Genomic DNA, 21,709 nt, shown 5'->3' with positions numbered 1-21,709 from the left:
AAACTGGGTGGAAATACTGCCTTGGTCGCACTTTTTTCAGTCCATCAAAACTAGGGTCCTGGGTCTGCGGTCCTGAAAGTGCGGCCTCCGAGTGTCGAGATCAACATAAACTCAACACGAAACTGAAAGTGACGTGACATGTGACAGAACGAACACACACACACACACACACACCGCAAACTATCATTACACACAATCACATTTAACAGAATCACACATATGAAGCGTTATTCATCATCTGACGTTACTGAGGCAGCATCTGACCGTTTGAAAGGAGATCACGCTTGGACACTGATTTGCGTCTATTGTACTGAGTCTTTGTCTCGGTGAGTTTGTTTTTTCATTGAATACGACAGTCTGATCGATCATGTCTCTCATATCATGCAGGGCAGACCGGGGATGGTTGTAACATTTGTGTTTGAGCATAAGAAACTAACGCTAACCGCATTTCTCTTCTACACATAAAACTCACGCGAGGTGCACCATTACAGACGAGTTAATGTCAAACTCAAAGAGTTCCGATACAGTAACATTAATAACCCACTCCTCTGCTGGGGTGAGCTGTCACATGCTGGGGAGCAACAACCAGAGGTAGTTTGTTGAAATAAGATTCACACTTACAATTTATACACGAAATTTATTGAAGAACAAAGAATAATCAGTTTAAAGAGTGAACTATTTAAAGGGTCAAAAAAAAATTTTTTTTTAATTTCTTTTAGGACTTTAAATTTAGAACGAAAACAATTGTGTGTGTGTGATATGTTTTATGAGGACACAAATGTGTATAATAACATGGGTACTACAACGTAAACATGGTTTATGAGGACACTTTCTGTGTCCCCGTAAAACAAAAGGCTTAAAAAAAAACATACTAAATGATGTTTCATGAAATTCAAAAAATGCCTGTAGTCTCCTGTAAGGGGTAGGTTTAGGTGTAGGACAATAGAATATACAGTCTGTACAGTAGAAAAACATTACGCCTATGAATGTCCCCACAAGGATAGCAAACCAGACGTGTGTGTGTGTGTGTGTCCTGTCACATAGGGGTTTGCTATCAAACTTTTTTATTGTGAATTTTGGAATATTAATGCTGGATGGAAATGCCAAGATGCACATAAATTCTAAAAATGTGCAAAAAACAAACAAACAAAAACACCTCATACTAATTTTATGTGGATAATGTTTTATCGAGTAAGAAGGAGATATGCTCATAAGCTACTATGGGGATTTTTTTTTACCACATAAATCCTTTGATAAGGAACCAAAACCTCACATGACTTTTCTTCAACAGAGGATTTGATTGGATAACGACTCATTGGGGTTTTTAATGAACTGTTAACTATCCCCACCCCAAGCAGCCATGGCAACTGTTCTAGCATGTGGGTTTGAAGTTAGCATGAATGCAAAGTATCAGATTACTAAATAAATAAATCTTTTTTTTTTTTTTTTTAATTCAAATTTTATTGAAATAAAAACTTAAAGTCCCCCTGCAATCAAAATTAAAGTTGTTTGGGTGTTAGTATCAATATGTTAGTCTTAAGGTTATCTATAAGGCAGTGTGCACCAAAACAGTGACCATATTCGCATTTAGAAGATATAATTTTTCAGTTGTTCACAGTGTAGTATTTCCTGTACAGTGAATTAATGCGCGAGTCGGCATATATTAAACACTTTTAAAGCTACACAGCCTCAGCATGATTATGGCTATGGTTGTCAAATTAGACTATGATTAGACTATGGCTGTAAAATGCAGCTTTACCGAGCTCAAGTACGGCTCTGGCCCGAGCAGACATACATAAAACGCTATTGGCTATTTGAAAAGGGGGTGGGGCTGCTCGATATGTCCCGCCCTGTCTTCCTGTTTCAGTTGAAATTACGTCACCACATAGAATAACGCTGCCTGTTTCAAAGCACTTCAGGGGACCTTTAATTTTCTGAAAATCTGTTTTTTGGTCTTAAAATCTACAATGTTGCTCACAGTCACATGCCACTTCTCCTGTAAGCTCAAAAATGTGATGGGAGTGTATGATGTTGATGTCATCACCAAAGCTCTTTTCTGATTGTCAAACTGACAGTGTTACAACTAACCCCGTGTTACTTCCCGGTCTACCCTACCCTTTGTTTTACTTGAATCTCTCTGTATTCTCACAGGCATGTTGTCGATTATTATCACTTTACTGGTGAATCTCCTCATTGAGACTTCAGGTAAGAACACCACAAACACATCTGGACTTTATTCAGTTTCACAAGTTCACCTGCCCATCCAGTCCTGATGGTTAATGGTAAACATTGGCTTGCTGTCCTTAATGGAGGCTCGAACCCGAAGCTCGGCTTGAGCACCGAGTTTAACCCCCCATTGCAGTACTACCTAGAGAGAGAAAAACAGAAATAGAGGAGGAGATGGGGAGGTGGAGGGATGCTGGAAGAATTGAAGCTGGGCCGGCGCAATGAGAGCTGTTTAATGATGCTTGACAGGACTGAATGATTAGGCTCCTCACGAACCTACGTTTGGAACTTCATTTTATGGCTTCTTTTAAGTAATTCATATACGTGATCATTTTCGATTGGATATAATGGCACTAGTTTACATATAGTTTGTACTAATGTTGGGGTAACTCTGCACTATCTCTACTACTTGTTGCAAGTCAAAATATAAGCAGATTGCTTAAAAACTAGCCAGCCAAAAAACTGTTATATGAGCATAACTATTATTTATTATTTGCAGATTCAGCACAACAAACTTGAACACTTTTCAAAATATTTGCCCTCACATAGAATTTCCAGTCATGTGGATTCCTAATAAAGTGACTGGAAAATTCACAGAGCAATGATAAATGTGACTGCACTGTAAATATACTGTATATAGTCAATTAATAATTAATTCTGTGTCTGTCAGAGTCGTTCACTGTAGTGGTTCCTGCTGATCCTGTAGTGGCTCATGTGGGATCCTCAGTGATTCTGTCCTGCTGGATCTCTCCTCCTGAGAACGCTGAAGCTCTGGAGATCCGCTGGTACCGTCACGACTTCAACAACCCTGTTCTGCTCTATAATCATGGAAAGATCCAGGACGTCCAGGACGAACTGTACAGGAACAGAAGCGCACTGAAGCCACGGTCAGATCAGTCTGGTGGACTGAAGGATGGAGACGTCTCTCTACGGCTGGAGAAACTCACACTTCAGGATGAAGGTTCATTTCGCTGTTATGTGAGTGGAGAAAATGCATATGGCAGTGAAGAGGTGGTTCTCAAAGTCACAGGTAAACAAGCATCTACACCTCATTAAAGCAATCGTTCAGCCCAACATTAAAATCATGTCTTCCATGTTCTTTTCTTCATAATGACCATTATTGAGGGAACTGTTGATATAAAATTCATCCATATGACTTGTGCATTAAATTCCATGTCTTATGATTGCTTTATGTGAGAAACAGACCATCAGACAGACAAATCAACCTGTTGTTCAAGGTTACTTACAGTTAGCAGAATGCCTAAAAGTGTTTTCTTACTCCCAGTCCTGCTGAATTTCTGACCGTTCCCGCCTGCTCCCGCAAGCATTCTAATATTGTATGTATTTTTCATGCATCAGGGTGCTGCTATCAACATGTGGGGTACCTACTAAAATCGCTTTTGAAAGAGCACTCACAGTTCAGTTTCACTTTGCAATCACGTGCACTCTGTGTAAAGGGAGCACATCCTATGATATTTTCGTCAATGAGCTCAGGATCTGTTGAGCAGCAAATCCTCCAGCATGGTCTATCAGTTATCTCTACCAGTCAAATCATCTTGATCAGTCAAATCTGACTCCAGAGCCTTTGCTTTATGATCAATGTGCATAACAGTGACTGTAAAATATGTATTTTTGGTAATGAAATTACATATTTTGAGTTTTGATATTTGGGATATGGCCATTGCACTACTTTGGGCTGTTTTGAATGGCTAGTTTTTCAGAATCAGAATCAGAAAGAGCTTTTATTGCCAAGTATGCTTTTGTTTTAGTGTCATAAGCTTCCAGTTCACAGAGACAACAACGACACACAGATAATAAAAATAAGATGGGAATATAAAAATACACGTAAATATAAATAAACAAAAAATTGAAAAAGAAAAATAATTGAAACATAAATAATTGTATGTACAGTTGTGCTATAGATGATAGAATGGGATAGAATAGAAGGAGATGCTCTAGGATGATGGAGGTGGTAGCAAATAAATATAAGGTTATTGCACATTGTTATTGCATAATGGGGGCATTTAACTGTTCATAAGGTGGATTGTCTGGGGGAAGAAGCTGTTCTTGTGCCTGGCTGTCCTGGTATTTGGGGCTCTGTAGCGCCGGCCAGATGGCAAAAGTTCAAAAAGGGGATGACTTGGATGTGAGGGATCCAGAGTGATTTTCTGAGCCCTTTTCCTCACTCTGGATGTATACAGTTCTTCAAGGGGGGCACCGATAATCCGTTCAGCAGACCGGACTGTTCTCTTTAGTCTTCTGATTAGAGCCCTGCACGGGCCTAAAATTTAGGCCCTAGCCCGGCCCGTGTCCGACAGCTCATCAGAATTCTCGGCCCGAGTCCGACCCGAGCCCGTCTTTTTTCCCCCTTCTCCCAAAACAGCTTATCTACTACCGTTTCAGCTATTAAAATAGTTCAGTTTTGTATGAAATGGCAAAGTGATTGTAATTCGTTTAGTTATTTTATTAAGTTAATTTAGAAAAACGTTTGGAGCATTTTTTTTTTTATTCGTTAAATGTAAGTTTTTGTTTTTTAAAGTTACGATCAAGCGGTCAGCGGCAGACAGCGAGTTGATCATAGCCTATGTGTGGTCAATTTAGCTTTCTCAGATCATCACGACTTCTCTAAAATGAAATCTATAATTATAAAACAGCTCCACAATGTTAGTTTAAACGCCTGAGCTAGATAAATGTGCACTGATGCATATCCAGTAGTTTGTGCGGAGAGTGGAAGCTGAAGCGCGCTTTACAGGACACGCCAGAACGATCACTTGCATTGGAAACATTTCAAAATACGCTGTCATTTTTGCTCATAAAGGTAAGAGTAAAAGGCTACGTTGTTCGGAACCGTAAAGGGTCTACTTTTATTTGTGTGCACTCACAATATCAACAAAACGTGCTTTCATAAAAAAAAAAAAAAAAAAGCAGTTTCGGTTTTGAGCAAGCGGAGCGCTTCTGAAAAACCGAAACACAGCATATAGCCTACTTGCCTCACTGACTTGATAAATATAGTATCTATAGAAAGCTTTGAATTACTACTTTAAAACGAAATAATTCGAATCGAAAACAAAAACTCTTTCATTATAAAATATCCCTAAAGATGCATTTCTCTCTAAAGGCACATCCAGTGAGGAGATGGCGAGTCAGGATCATCATCAAATGCATGGCTGATCAAAAATGCAGCTTTTCCCGAAGCATTGGGAACTTTTTGTAATTCCACGCTCCAACTTCTTCCTGATGCTCTGCATGGTCACCTGTATGTGCGTATGCCTTGCGTATTGCTTAGGCGATGTATAATATTTATAAAATAATCAGTATTTAATTAGCCATGTGTGCTCTGTGCGTATATGGGCACAATAAAAGGAGAGAAGCTAAATGAGCCCGAGCCCGACCCGAGCCCGACCTGTAAAAAAAAAAAATGGCCCGAGCCCGGCCCGAATGGACTCGGCGTGTCGGGCCCCGACGGGCTTGCAGACCTCTACTTCTGATGCCTGATTTGGTAGACTCAATGACGGCTGAGTAGAACTGTTTCAGCAGCTCCTGTGGCAGGTTAAACTTCCTCAGCTGATGAAGGAAATACAACCTTTTTGGGCTTTTTTACAGTTGATGTGAGTGTCCCAATTCAGGTCCTGAGAGATGATGGATCCCAGGAACTTGAATGTCTCCACTGCAGTCACAGTGCTGTGCTTTGATACAGCACTCTGTAAACAGCCACACCTTTCAGTAATGACCTTCTGTGACTTACCCTCTTTGTGGAGGGTGTCAATGTTCATCTTCTGGATCATTGCCAAGTCAGCAGTCTTCCCCATTATTGTGGTTTCAAAGAACAAGAGATACCCAGAATTTATACTGTAGGGATGGTCATTTATTCAAACTCAAATGTAAATATTCTAATACTTTGAGATACTGATTTTTGACTTTCATGAGCTGTAAGCTCTAATCATCAAATTAAAACAAAAAAACTTTTGAAATGTTTTACTTTACATGCAATGAATCTAAAATTATATGAAAGTTTCACTTTTTGAAATAACTTACAAGAAAAAATGAACTTTTTCATGACATTCTAATTTATTGAGATGCACCTGTATATTTTAATCGGCCTCGTCTGCCTGTAGCAAAGGATGCCAATCCCAGTGCAGCCCTCTAAATGTACACGTTCAACTGTTTCAAGACCCTGGAAAGAGATTCTAAATTCAGAACATAATTAGTGTGTTAGACAACATACTTACTGTATGTAGATTTTGTGTGTTGGAAAATATCTGAATGTCTGTCTCTCCTCCTCTCCTCAGCTTTAGGATCCACTCCTGTCCTGTTTCCACAGCCTCTTGATGATGGACGTGTGAACATCAGCTGCAGGTCCAGCGGCTGGCATCCAGAGCCCAGCGTCACGTGGACATCAGATGATGGAAGGGTTCTCCGTCCTGGAGGATCATCTCACAGTCGTGGAGCAGACGGGATGTTCTCCGTCCACAGCTGGACGGCTGTCTCTCGCTCAGACGCTCAACTGGTCTCTTGTTCACTTTCTCTCAGAACTGGAGAGTTAAAAGACGGAAGACTGAATATACAGGGCATAATGCCTTCAGGTTAGAGAACATGGATATTTGTAGATATCCCAAACAAAGTGATCAAATTTGCTTGAACTCTTGGCTCATAACAGCTTAAATTCTTTTTTTTTCCCCTGTGACCTTACTTGAAGGTTTCTAATTCCATCTTTATGTTACATTTTATGTAAACATAATTTATCTATAAAAATAATTTTTATTTTATTCTGCTCCACCACTGAAACAATTTTCTTTGAATCTCTCTTACTTGTCAACCTTCCAATCAATAAAATCCAACCAAATCGCATACAATTTGTTCTCACACCAGTTTCAGAAGAAAAGCAGTTTAATGATGAGAAAGATTTTAAATGTTTTTCAATTTACTGTAATTGATTTATATAATTTGAAGGTATTTAGATTCATCTGGTTTCTATTTCTCAGATTCATCAGGTTCATCAGGTCCATGGAAGGCTCTTTTCCTCACCTTTATTATTTCTGCTCTTCTGGGGTTGGTTGGGCTGATCCTCTACAAATACAGACACAAACTAACAGGTACAATCTAGTTTAAATTATTGAAATGATTTTATCTTCAGACAGTTTTTATGCAGGTATCCTATGCTTGTGTTTTTGTTTTTTTTCAGGGAAGAAACCAGCTAAAGAAAGTAAGTAAACTAAATGTACATCATTTTAACATCCAAAAAGATGTATGAACATGCCTCTATTGTCCTTATTTGTTAGTCACTTTGGATAAAAGTGTCTGCTAAATGATTAAATGTAAATGTAAATGAATTAGCTTAACATCAACATTTATTGTAGTTAACGAAGTGGAGTATTTGTGGAAAAAGATTGGTAATTAAACCCTCCAAATGAAATTCTTTCATTTCAGTTTGTGAGGAGGAAACTATGGACAAACGGACAATAGAAGGTATTTGAAGAAGTTTATCTTTGCAGTACTTTTAACAGCAACTGCTGAAGTGACCCACTAAACATCCAATAAACTCTTGCGCATGTAACAGAAATATTGCATTTACATAATGGGAATATAAATAAGTTAAGCAAGGCATTTCCAGTACATTCTAATATCTGTGGATACTCACAATTCCTTCTCTAAAACCTTACATTTTGTTGACATCATCTCAGTTATATATTCATATACAGTATTTGTAAGGCTTGTTGTTCAAACATAAACCAAAAAAAAATAAAAAATCCTTCAAATCTCTCATTTTGCTCAAGAGATTATAGTAAATATGTTTCCATTTTCTAGAGTGACAATCTACTGTATAAAATGTGATGGTTTTGCACTGAAGCCACTATGTGCTTGTTGGCAAAATATGCTGGCTACATGTACTCGTAGAAATCACAGTAAACACAAGAGTAACACCAAACCATTGCTTTTTGTTTCTTATTTGAAGAAGATATTACTGATAATCAAGAACATTTGCCATCATCTGATCTGATCATTTTGAAAGAAATTCCTATTTTTATGCCAGTTGATGCTAGTTACTGGATTGACAGAATGACCTGACAGTGCTTTTACATTTATTTACATTTGTGACCCTGGACCACAAAACCAGTCTTAAGTGTCAATTTTTTTTTTTTTGAATTGAGAATTTTACATCATCTGAAAACTGAATAAATAAGCTTTCCATTGATGTATGGTTTGTTGGACAATATTTGTCTGAGATACAACTATTTGAAAATCTGGAATCTGAGGGTGCAAAAAAATCTGAATATTGAGAAAATCACCTTTAAAGTTGTTCAAATGAAGTTCTTAGCAATGCATATTACTAATCAAAAATGAAGTTTTGATATATTTACGGTAAGAAATTTACAAAATATCTTCATGAAAAATGACCTTTACTTAATATCCTAATAAATTTTGGCATAAAAGAAAAATTGATAATTTTGACCCATACAATGTATTTTTGGCTATTTCTACAGATATACCCCAGCGACTTAAGACTGGTTTTGTGGTCCAGGGTCACATTTATTGTGGTTTATAAAGTCTGGAGTATTTGTGAAGCAAATTATTATTTTTTTCTCATTTTAGATTGTGAGGAGGGAGCTCTGGAGAAACTGAGAAAAGAAGGTATTTGAAGAAGTTTTGCTCTTTGCTATACTTAGAGGAACTATAACTGCCAAAGTGACCCACTAATTATTACAGTTTTTCTTGATTCATTTTAAAAGTGCTCATCCACGGCGTAATACAACACAGGTACAACTTCATTGTAAATTGATTATTCAATTGTTTAACTATGGTTTATACATAACTTCCATGACTTTAATCATACTACAGGAGCTGCCCGTTTCAAATGATTATTAAACAGCAAGCAAAGCGGCAGTCCTTCCTGTGAACTCAGTGTCCGAATTCACTCACTCATTTTCATTCACTCCTTCAAATGAACTGTATGAGTGGACTAATGTAGTGAATAGTGAATGAGGGTATAGGGGGCGAGTTCGGATACAGTCCAGGCTTATATAGGCACAGGTAATGACATAATGAAAAACAACTGTGGACAATCAGTGATGAGATTTGGCAAAGGATTGTGGGACATGTAGTTTGTAAGGCAGAAACTGTCTGGAATGTAGTGCCCTCTAGTGGACAACCAGGGCACTCCAGCTTGTGATCTTAAAACATATTATGAACTTTTCACATTTAGCCATGTTTAAACACTACATTTACATTTAGTCATTTCGCAGACGCTTTTATCCAAAGAGATTTACAAATGAAGACAATTGACCATATGCACAGAGCTCTATTTAGAACTTCCGGATAAAGATAAGGCACCTCGTAATCTTCCGGTGAAGCTCATTTTATATGTGCTATATATAGGTAGAGACTCTCACAGAAACATCTCCTGCCTCATTCTTATCAGAAACTGAGAAATAAAATAATTGCAACATTGTAAATAATGATTGTAGAATTAAAATACAGACAAATAAACACTATAACTGTTTAGGCAGTTAGGTTAATCTCTTAAACGACGTAATGGTATTCTCGATTAGTCAATATCTTACCTTCAAAGCCATGAACACATTTTTAAAATCGTATAAAATTTTAAGCCATTTATTGTTTCTCAACTCTGTGTGGTAAAATTCCCATTATTAAAGGTTCCGTTTTCATTCATGAAGACATGAAGAAATATGCTAAAAACGTGTCTCGGCGAAAAATTGACTTTTTACATTTACATTTACATTTAGTCATTTTGCAGACGCTTTTATCCAAAGCGACTTACAATTTGGGGAACACATGAAGCGATTCATCTTGAAGAGGCAATTCGACAAAGGAAGTGCTTGTAACACCAAGTCTCAGGCATTGTTTAAATAAGTACAAGCTAGCAAGGGAAGGAATAAGTAAGGAGAAATATTTTTTATTTTTTTTTATGTGTAGGTTGAAGTCAAGTAGTGTCGAAAGAGATGAGTTTTCAGCTGTTGCTTGAAGATTGACAGGGATCCAGTACTCCGAATATGGGTGGGAAGATCATTCCACCAGCCAGGAATGGTGAACGAGAATGTTCTGGAGAGTGATTTTGAGCCTCTTTGTGATGGTACCACGAGGCGTCGCTCACTAGCAGATCTCAGATTTCTGGAGGGATGTAGATTCTTAATAGTGAGTGCATGTAGGCGGGTGCTGAGCCTGTGGTTGTTCTATGAGCAAGCATCAGTGTCTTGAACTTGATGCGAGCTGCGATTGGTAGCCAATGCAATGAGATAAAGAGAGGTGTAACATGGGCTCTTTTGGGTTCCTTGAAGACCAGTCGTGCCGCATTCTGAATCATTTGTAGAGGTTTGACTGTGTTTGATGGAAGTCCAGCCAGAAGAGCATTGCAGTAGTCCAGCCTAGAAATGACAAGGGCCTGGACAAGAAGTTGTGCAGCATGCTCCGTCAGAAAGGGCCTGATCTTTCTGATGTTGTGTAGTGCAAACCTGCAAGATCGAGCAGTCTTTGCAATGTGATCTTTGAAGGTCAGCTGGTCATCAAAGATTACACCAAGATTTCTGACCGAAGTTGATGGGGTAATTGTTGATGAACCTAACTGGATCGTGATGTTGAAAAGAGAGATAGAGCTGTGTGTCATCAGCATAGCAGTGGTAGGAGAAGCCATGTGCCTGTATGATGGGACCCAGTGATGTAGTGTATGTGGAGAAGAGGAGGGTCCAAGAACCGATCCCTGAGGAACCCCAGTGACCAGTGTATGTGCTTTGGATACCTCCCTCCCAGGCCACCCTGAAAGACCTACCAGTGAGATAGGATTCAAACCAGCGAAGTGGAATTCCAGCGATGCCCAGTGATGAGAGAGTGGAGAGGAGTATCTGATGATTGACAGTGTCAAGCGGCAGATAGATCCAGCAGAATGAGGACTGATGATTTGGAATGGGCTTTTGCAATTCGCAGGGCTTCAGTGACCGAGAGAAGTGCAGTCTCAGTTGAATGGCCACTCCTGAAACCTGACTGTTTAGCGTCCAGTTTGTTGTTCTGTGAAAGAAACAATGAGACCTGGTTGAAGACAACACGTTCAAGTGTTTTCGCTATGAATGGAAGGAGAGAGACAGGTCTATAGTTTTCTATAAGAGAAGTGTTTAATGTAGGTTTTTGAGCAGTGGGGTTACCGAGCCTGCTTGAACGCAGTGGGGAAGATGCCTGTGAGGAGGGATGTGTTGATGATGTGTGTGAGTGTCGGTAAGAGCGTGGGAGAGATTGCTTGCAGAAGGTGCGAGGGATTGGGTCAAGAGGACATGTTGTAGGATGGTTGGAGAGGAGAAGTTTGGATACTTCAGCCTCCGTCAGGGGACAGAAGGAGAAAATGGGAGGTTTAGCAGTGGAAGTGGTTGGTTGGGGTCCTGTGTGCGTGGAGGTGAGAACTGATCACTGATCGATCTAGTTTTGTCTGTAAAAAGTAGCAAAGTCATCAGCTGTAATAGAAGTGGTGGGAGGTGGTGGAGGGGACAGAGGAGAGAATTAAATGTTCTGAAGAGATTACGCATGTCTGGAGCGCTGTTGATCTTGTTGTGGAAATGTGAGGATTTGGCAGTGTGGACATCAGCAGAGAAAGATGAGAGCAGAGACTGATACCTACTCAGGTCCGACGGGTTGTTTGATTTGTGCCATTTTCTCTCTGCCGCTCTGAGTTTAGTCCGATGTTCACGAAGAACATCAGATAACCAGGGGTTAGAAGGGGCAGTCCGTGCTGACCTAGAGGAGAGAGGACAAATGTCGTCTAGACAAGAAGTTAAGGTAGAGCATAAAGTTTCAGTAGCTGCGTTTACATCCAGAGATGAGAAATGGGTAGGTGAGGGAAGAGGAGGATACCACAGAGGAAAGATGGGAAGGAGAAAGGGAGCGCAGGTTTCGCCTAAAAGTAACCGGTAGGGGTTGGTGGCACACGGGTAGCAAAATGTAGTGTAAATGTAATGAAGAAATGGTCCGAGATATGTAGCGGTTGTACCAGAATGTTATCTGCAGTACAATTGCGTGTGTAAATTAAATCAAGTTGGTTGCCTGATTTGTGCGTGCTAGTAGTGGTAAGGCAATTGAGATCAAATGAAGCTAGTAGCGAGTGGAAGTCTGTAGCATAAGGCTTGTCTAGGTGAATGTTGAAATCACCAAAGACTAAGAGTGGAATGCCATCCTCCACAAAGAGGACAACAACCCGTCCAGCTCCTCTAGGAAGGTGGCTAGAATTTGTCCAGGGGAAGGTAGATTACCACAATCTGGAGTTTTATCGAGCTGATACAGTAATGGCATGACATTCAAATGAGTTGTAATTGCAAAGGGTAGAGCGGGTTGAGTATTTCCAATTGTGTGAAACGAGCAGGCCAGTACCCCCACCCGACCAACTTGACGCCAGTATGAGAGAAGAGAAATTAGTAGAGAGCAGCTGGGGTTGCTGAGTCTTCTGGACGAATCCAGGTCTCAGTCAAGCCCAAGAGTGGATTTTAAAGAAAAGGCAGAAATGAAGTCAGCTTTGTTGACGGCTGACTGACAATTCAGAGACCCACAGAGAAAGCCAGAGGTGTAGTGGAAGATGTAGAGATAGGGCGAGGTTAGCAGTATTACGTTGCCGTCTGCGAGTGATGTTAGAGCGTGGCTGAGAGAGAACCGGAATGTTTTGGAGACACATGATAGAGGTAGAAGGAAAGAGGATAGGAGAGCAGAGTGGAGCAGAGGAAGGAAAAAGATACTTAAGTGTGTAGCTCGGTGTCGTTGCTCTGTTCAAGTCGCACAGGAAAAAGTCGCAGGTCTTTACACTCCTCGGTCTTCACACGAGGAGGCTGAACACGACGGCTGAACGCTTCCGCAGACGCTTCCGCGTCAGCGCACACACCTCAAACAAATACACAGTCTAGAGTGAAAAAAAGCTGTGGTCGCTTTTAATTAGCACAACCACCAGCCAATCGCAGGGCAATGGCTCAAATCGAAACTAACACTTCGCACTTAAGTGCAGGAAAGGAGTTTAAGCTAAAGGGCAGTTATTATAATGATCAGTTAGTGCAATCAAAAATATAAACCACAACGAAAAAGCAGAATAGAAATAGGTAGGAAACAAACTATTCTTTCCTAGCAACAAGGAATTAATTTAAACAACAGAGCTAAGAATGAGTATTAAAACACTTACGCACTGCCGTCTGTCTCTTCTGGTGACTAATCGCCTTCTCCCTTTTTAAGATGAAAATGAAATTACCTTTATAACCAAGAGATGGCAGTATAGGATCACTCATTGGCTGCAGCTGCCATTTCAACTTAGTTTTTCACGTCTTTTGATTTATTATAAAATAAATATTATAACAAATTTAGTACTTTGTCGCACTGAAGTATAAAGTAGGCTATAGCAAGTGCAGGAAGTCACAAATTCACAGTAAAATACAAATTAAATAAGTTGGTATAACAAATAAATAATGCATTCAGTATTTTGAAATGTTTAGATTTAATTTAAATAACTAGGCTACATCGTTTAAGTTTTATCCAACACATACCTGTAGTTTTGTTAGCCTGAATTTAGTCTGAATCACTTAATGCACAGCTTTATTTTGACATCGGCTCGTCAGGTGATTCATTCCGTTGACGCTGTCAAACATAACAATTACTCGCGGCATGATTTAACGGATTCCCTCGCATAAGTTTAACATTCGCATTTTGTCATTCCTGAAACGGAATATGTGGAAGTTTGGTCATCTTAGACAAACAAAACTTTTCTCCTAAATGTGAATGGATTATGTAGAGAAACCGAGTAAAGGACGCTGTTCTTACGGCACAGTACACTTGACCGGAAATGACTGAGCTGGCTTATCTACAACCAGGAAGTAACTGTGCATAAGGTCAATTGAAGCAATCAAACCAACAAAAGAGTAATTATATTTAAGTGTTTTAAATATTCTTTTTAAAGAAAACAAGTAGTTAGAATAGAAATAGAATAGAGAGTGGAAATGTTAGAGGGTCAAGTGTTTTTTTTTTTTCTTAAATAAAAAATAAATCAAAGTAGATAATATAGAATTAGAATAGAGAGTGGCTAGAGTCAGAAGGTCAAATAAAGATGGAAGAGATGTGTTTTTAGCCGATTCTTGAAGATGGACTGATCGAGTTGGGCAGGTCATTCCACCAGATGGGAACGTTTAATGTAAAAGTCTGTGAAAGTAATTTTGTGCCTCTTTGGGATGAACAATAAGTCTTGAGTATTTGTGACGCAGATTAAAAATTAACGCTTCCACTGAAATGTTTTCTTGTTTTAGATTGTGAGGAGAGAACTCTGGGGAAACTGAGAAAAGAAGGTATTTGAAGAAGTTTTGCTCTTTGCTATACTTAGAGGAACTATAACTGCCAAAGTGACCCACTAATTATTACAGTTTTTCTTGATTGCTGACACACTGTAACTGATTCATGTGGCCCAGTTTCCCAAAGAATTTATCTTTGCAATACTTTAATAACGGCAACTACTGAAGTGACCCACTAAACATCAAATAAACTCTTGCAAATTCCTATTTTTATGCCAGTCGATGCACAAAATAGATCAACATTAGAAGCAGTGTGATGCTCGTAATGAGGAAGTAGCAGCTGTAGAAGCCTGACTCGCTGTTCGCTAGGGGAATCATTTCTATGGCTCTTTTTGCAAGCAAATTCTGGAGTTCGGCCGAAGTGTGAATAATACCTCTGAAGTAAGGTGGCCTGCGAGCGAAGCAGGGACAGATTAATGCATTTGCAGTAAAAGCAGCCTGTCTCAGTGAGCGCAGCCTCAGCGATGCACACACAAACGTGAAGCTGTCAGCGATACAGAATCATTGGTGACAGCATTCACCTCCGATCCGCCTAGAAGGATTGAGCCGCTTGATGTAATGAGGCGCGCTCATCCTCACGTGTAAAACACACTGGCAGATCGAAGTACTGATGCCAGCGTGAGATCACTCAAACCAGGTTGTTCAGCTCCATTGTTTAGTTTTCTTTCTCCGAGCTCACTAAGAGATGAGTAGAGTCAGTTGGTCTCATCACTGAAGGAGAAAATTCGGATGAAATGGCGCTCTGCACTGACTCATATAGAGGTCAGCTCCACCCCTTCTGACATGCTAGAGCGCCATTGGTTTGTGCATCTATACAAATGTGAACAAATCAGGCTTCAGTGACAGAGTAAACAGGAGTTTCCCCATACTGCATTAAACACAACGGGAGAGACTGCTCAATCAGATGGGAACTGCAACTGACAGTGCCTTTACAGAGATGAGCTGGAGTGCAGGGGTTTCCTGGTGAAACCACAATACAGAAATTAACTTTGACCCTGAGCCTAAGAAATTAGAACTCAACTGATAGCAATATAAGTTAATATCTAAATGAAATTCTGCCTGAAAGGGTTATATTTAATGTAGTTTACAGAGTCTGGAGTATTTGTGAAGCAGTTTAATTATTAGCTCTTCCATTGAAATGATCTCTTATTTCAGTTTATGTGAAGGAAACTTTTGAGAAACTGAGAAAAGAAGGTGTTAGAAGATTTTTTGCTCTTTGCTATACTTATAGGAACTGCTGAAGTGACCCCCCAAATTACTACTATTAATATACACCAACAGTTATTACAGTTTTTCTCAGTTGCTATAACATACTGTCACTGATTAATTTGGCCCAGTTTCTCAAACTATTCATTCAGTTCATAAAACAATGGCACAGTTTTCAACATTATAAACCATTTTTTTTTTTTGAATGTTTACATTTTCTCAATGTTTTCTGCAAAACTGTAAACAACAATTCCTTCATTTTCCTCTGGTTCAACCATGTTCTCATCCAGAAAGCACAAGCACACAATATAATTACCTCAATAGCTCACATTTATCCATGTGTCTCAGACAAACTATTCAAGTTTCTTTTAACAGTATAACAGAATTTAATGTGAACATACTGTAACTATACAACTTCAATATGTGCATAAAAGTTTATGAAGTTTTTCATTCAACTTGTCATTTTAGTTGTGGGAGACGTGGATATAGAAGAACTGAGGAAACATGCAGGTATCATCTCAGTTATATATGCATGTATTCCATCATCCTTAGTTATACATACATACAGGTGCTGGTCATATAATTAGAATATCATCAAAAAGTTGATTTATTTCACTAATTCCATTCAAAAGGTGAAACTTTTATTTTGATGATTAGAGCTTACAGCTCATGAAAGTCAAAAATCAGTATCTCAAAATATTAGAATATTTACATTTGAGTTTGAATAAATGACCATCCCTACAGTATAAATTCTGGGTATCTCTTGTTCTTTGAAACCACAATAATGGGGAAGACTGCTGACTTGGCAATGATCCAGAAGATGAACATTGACGCCCTCCACAAAGAGGAGTCACAGAAGGTCATTACTGAACGGTGTGGCTGTTTACAGAGTGCTGTATCAAAGCATATTAAATGCAAAGTTGACTGGAAGGAAGAATTTGGGTAGGAAAAGGTGCACAAGCAACAGGGATGACTGCAAGCTTGAGAATACAGTCAAGCAAAGCCGATTCAAACACTTGGGAGAGCTTCACAAGGAGAGAACTGAAGCTGGAGTCAGTGCATCAAGAGTCACCACGCTCAGACGTCTTCAGGAAAAGGGCTACCAAGCCACTTCTGAACCAGAGACAACGTCAGAAGCATCTTAACTGGGCTGTGGAGAAAAAGAACTGGACTGTTGCTCAGTGGTCCAAAGTCCTCTTTTCAGATGAAAGTAAATTTTGCATTTCATTTGGAAATCAAGGTCCCAGAGTCTGGAGGAAGAGTGGAGAGGCACAGAATCCATGTATTGTCAAGAGGAAGATGAGAGACACCAGACCCAACAATGCAGATGAGCTGAAGGCCACTATCAGAGCAACCTGGGCTCTCAAAACACCTGAGCAGTGCCACAGACTGATCGACTCCATGCCACGCCGCATTGCTGCAGTAATTCAGGCAAAAGGAGCCCCAACTAAGTATTGAGTGCTGTACATGCTCATACTTTTCATTTTCATACTTTTCAGTTGGCCAAGATTTCTAAAAATCCTTTCTTTGTATTGGTCTTAAGTAATATTCTAATATTTTGAGATATTGATTTTTGACTTTCATGAGCTGTAAGCTCTAATCATCAAAATGAAAAGAAATAAACATTTGAAATATATCAGTCTGTGTGTAATGAATGAATATAATATACAAGTTTCACTTTTTGAATGGAATTAGTGAAATAAATCAACTTTTTGATGATATTCATAATTATATGACCAGCACCTGTATATTTGTAAATATGATTTTACACATGAGTTTAAAATGATTAAAATTATTTAAAATGATTATTAAATGTTGCTTTATTTTCTCCACAGTTGAGATCACTATTGACAGAGAGCATGTCCATAAAGATCTAATGGTCACTAAGGACTGTAAAATGGTGAGGGATCATCCAGAATATAATCACACTGATGAGGGATTTCCGTATCAATTATGTGCATTTGGAGCCCAAAGATTCACCTCTGGTCGTCACTATTGGGAGGTGGATCTGGAACAAATAAATACACCTCCCAAACACTACTGGTTAATTGGTGTGGTGAAAGAAGGAAATTTTAGTGTAAAACACAGATCTGCTGTAACTCCATCAGCTGGTTTCTGGTTCTTGTGTTCAGACGGTCCTAATGGCATTTACAGCAACACTGATCCACCAGTTAAACTCTCACTGACCCCGAGACCTGAGCGACTGGGAGTTCTGTTAGATTATGATGACGGTCAGCTGTCATTTTACAACGTCACAGAGAGAAAACATCTCCTGACCATCAGCAGCAGATTCTCTGGATCAGTCGTTCCTCTGTTCAATCCTGGAGTTCGGAGTTGGGTCAAAATTATAGATTGTCTAAAACCGTCAGAGTGACCTGAAGAGTCACCTGAAGGCTCACTGAGTAACAGCTCTTGACTCTTGAGCGATCAATGCATTTTAAACAGAAGAACAAATATGAACCATAAAGCAAATATCTCCTCTCACATCTACAAACTATACTGTAGAGCAATGACACTAACAACTTCAAGGTCATAGGTTTGATTCCCAGGGATGATGAACACTGATAAGATGTAAAACTTGAATACAGCACCTTCAATTCAACCAAAAGTGATGGTGCGATGACATTCAAGGAGTTGACATTCAATGTGAAGTCATCATATTTTTGTGATTTTAAAGTAATTTTCAATTATATTAAATATGAAATTGTGTTTAATTTTTCTAATAATGTATAAATACTAAATAAATATACAGCATATATTGCTTTTTGTGGATTGATAGTCATCACTTCTAGCAGAGTTAGGGTTGAGGGAACATAAGGCTGAGGGAACACATAACACTGGATAAAACCTAGGAGAGTACAAGGCTGGCTGTGCACAAAGGCTATTTCTAAAAAAATAAAATAAAAAGGGTGAATTCTGACTTTGCTCTGAAAATCTGGCGCTTCTGAATCGACGACTGTAAGTATGATTTGTTATTAGTTTAAGTATTTGCTATTGACTGCTCAAATGCAAAGTAAAGCGTTGTGTGTGTGTGTGTGTGTGTGTGTGTGAGAGAGAGAGAGAGTGAGAGAGACAGGGTCACATCACAGTGAAGTCAGCTGTCTAATCGTGGCTTGTGTGCAAACACATACGAGCTTCATCACTGTGTCTGTCACGCGACTCTGTTCCCCTCTCAGACTTGAACTGATGGTGAAACTAAGGACATTATTAACTGTCTTTACATTTACTTTGAAAGCTGAAGCTGGTGATTATGGAAAGGGGCGTGACATTTCCGACTCATGCTTGTGGTGTTCGGCCAATCACAATGCACTGTGTCAGTTGGCCAATCAGAGCAGACTGTGCTTGTCAGAAGGAGGGGCTTCATAGAAAACGATGCATCTGAGAGAGGCGGGGCATAGAGGAACTACAATAATGTACAGTATTTGAAAAAAAAAAAAAAAATGTTTTTTGAACAGTAAAGCATGTCAACATATTCTGTTACACCAAATGCACAAAATAATGATCTTTAAAAAAGCATCACATGATCCCTTTAAGATGTTTAAATGTGAATATTAAGATCCTGGTGAATGTAAATGAATAGAGGTAACAACTATTTGTTTTATTTGTTAATTTAACTGTTTTTAAAAATTACCTTGTTAGCAGATGCACAGCAGACACACTGTTCTGAGAGAAAATAGATCATTTGTGTTCCAATTGTATATCAAAATGCTTAAATGTGAAGCTTTGTAAACGATAACGTACTCACTGTGTTTGTTTTAAAACAGTAATTGATTGAGTTAACGTATTTGATAGTTAAAATGACTACAAATTCATGTTGTTGTCACCACCGTCAGATGAATATTTTGATAATATTTGATTATGATATTTTATATTTATTGAGGAATTGTTGGTCACATGTGAAAATGTAATCTGTCTGCTAACATGAGAATGTGTTTTGGAATGTTAAAAACATCTTGATTGCTTGATTGTAAAGTAAGTGTTGGTAAGGTAAAAAAAGCACATTTTGATAAACAGAAAAGTTGGGAGGGTGAATCAAAGCATAGCTCAGTAGCTTAAATGCAAACCTTGATTTTACTACATTAAAGATCTTCCAAAGAGCTGTGAGAGAGGCTAGGAACAAACATTTCTCAGATATTACTGACAAAAATCAGCATAAACCAAATACCTTATTTTCTACCATAAATGCTACTCTTAAACCTCCATTTTAAGTTTGATTTGAAACCACATGTTAAAAATTTGGGCTATATTACAGATAAAAATGTATAAGCAAGTTAATTCAATTGTTAGGTCCTGCTTTTTCCATCTTCGTCAAATCTCAAAAATCAAGTCATTTCTTAATTTTATGGACACAAAAAAGATTATTCATGCTTTAATTGCATCACGCCTGGACTATTGTAATTCACTTTATCTTGGTCTTACTCATTCTGTTTTTTCATGTTTGCAGTTAGTACAGAACTCTGCTGCGAGGTTATTGACGCGCACACGTAAGCTCCCTCCAACGGCTGCCTGTAAGATATAGGATTGATTTTAAAGTACTTATATTTGTTTATCAGTCTATTCATAAGTATGCTCCTACATACCTTTCTGACCTTATTTCAATTCATCAGCCCTCCAGATCGCTTAGGTCAGCGAATCAAATTCAACTAAAGGTGCCAAGATCTAGACTGAAACAGAGGGGTGATAGAGCGTTTGAGGAAGCCAGTCCCAATCTTTGGAATAGCTTACCACAACACATTAGATCCGCAGCCACTTTGTCCATTTTCAAGCATAAACTTAAAGACTACTTTTTCTCTCTTGCTTTTAAATAATGTGTATTTATGTGGCCTTTTGTATTTTCTTCTTCTCTGTTTTAGGGTTATATTGTTCTTTTTGTTGTTGGTATTTAGTTTGATCTTTGAATTGTAAAGCACCTTGGACAATGAACATTGCTATATAAATAAAAGACTAAGACTAAGTTAATATTGATAACAATGATGACGCTTCTCCTGGCTGGGCATCAGTCGTGCTCTTCGTCAGTCAATAGTGTCATACTACTGATCTAACTGGACAGAGCCTTTGAAAGAGGACGCTGCTTCATAACCCCGATGACATGTGCAGCTCACTCAGCCCAACAACTAGTGTCCATAAGAGATGAATGAAGCAACTCGTCTTATGATCCTGTAGCTGTATGAAGGCTTTGTAATGTATGTCTGCGGGGATTGTTTGTATTGTATGTTGTCATGTCATTAACGTAAACAAGGCCGCTGTATGAGTTCTCACCTAAGACTATGGCACAAGAGACATCACATTCTGTGTATTGATATTTGTTTGTTCCTTCACCCCTTAAAATTGTCTTAAGTATTTTAATAATGTGATTTTAACATTGGCCTAAATATAGGCTGCAGTATGTTCAGTGAAGGGGGCTTGATAAGTCAGTCTCTCCTCACCTTATACCTTCATGAGCTCTGAAATTCACCAAACATCGGTTTTGCTGTATTTTTGCTAAACATCTGAACTCAGTAGAGTGCACACTGTTGGGAATCTGTCTTGCAGGTTTGGCACATTTTTCAGAAGAAACCTTTAGAGTCTAGAAACTCATTGCAGCTAAAGACACAAGTCTCACCATGTATTTCAAATATGAGAATAATTAAATTATTTTAAGATGATGCTGTGTATTTTTTTTTTTTTTTTTTTTAAGATGAGACTTTCTTTTTGGGCAAACCAAAGAAAATGTGAGGTATGAATTGAAACATCCGGTATGTTTCTGCTAACAGGTGCTGTAAAGGAAGAGTTTCCAAACACAACTTTTGCCTACAGTGCAAATGTAACAATGGGGGATTTGCAAATAAAACTATTTAATTTGTTAAATATTGAAGTAATCCTTCAGTAATTTATTTTAGTTGAATCCTCTGTTGACCTGTTATGATTAAATGTACAATACAATACACTGTTTTTGAGTTCTACTTGTTAAGTATAAAAATAGTATA

The 21,709-nt window shown here is 38.6% G+C and overlaps 1 protein-coding gene across 2 annotated transcripts; it reads left to right on the top strand.

Annotated features, from left to right (window-relative positions):
* Positions 1 to 189: 189 nt before the first annotated feature.
* LOC131543755 (butyrophilin subfamily 1 member A1-like) lies at positions 190 to 21,339 on the top strand. Of its 2 annotated transcripts, XM_058781504.1 has the most exons (11): positions 190 to 326; positions 2,152 to 2,205; positions 2,897 to 3,256; positions 6,516 to 6,809; positions 7,209 to 7,319; positions 7,409 to 7,429; positions 7,654 to 7,692; positions 8,818 to 8,856; positions 14,496 to 14,534; positions 16,212 to 16,253; positions 17,579 to 21,339. In XM_058781504.1, exons 2-11 carry the CDS (start codon positions 2,154 to 2,156, stop codon positions 18,115 to 18,117), a joined length of 1,536 nt encoding a protein of 511 aa, XP_058637487.1. In that variant the 5' UTR covers positions 190 to 326; positions 2,152 to 2,153; the 3' UTR covers positions 18,118 to 21,339. The 2 variants fall into 2 exon arrangements, with proteins under 2 accessions (XP_058637487.1, XP_058637488.1); XM_058781505.1 differs by lacking the exon at positions 14,496 to 14,534.
* The last annotated feature ends 370 nt before the right edge of the window (positions 21,340 to 21,709 follow it).

The sequence above is a fragment of the Onychostoma macrolepis genome, chromosome 07 (genome assembly GCF_012432095.1).
Source record: "Onychostoma macrolepis isolate SWU-2019 chromosome 07, ASM1243209v1, whole genome shotgun sequence".
In the NCBI taxonomy this organism is placed as follows: domain Eukaryota; kingdom Metazoa; phylum Chordata; class Actinopteri; order Cypriniformes; family Cyprinidae; genus Onychostoma; species Onychostoma macrolepis.
Note: the sequence above shows the minus strand (reverse complement) of the source record. Positions and strands in the feature narration are given on the sequence as shown.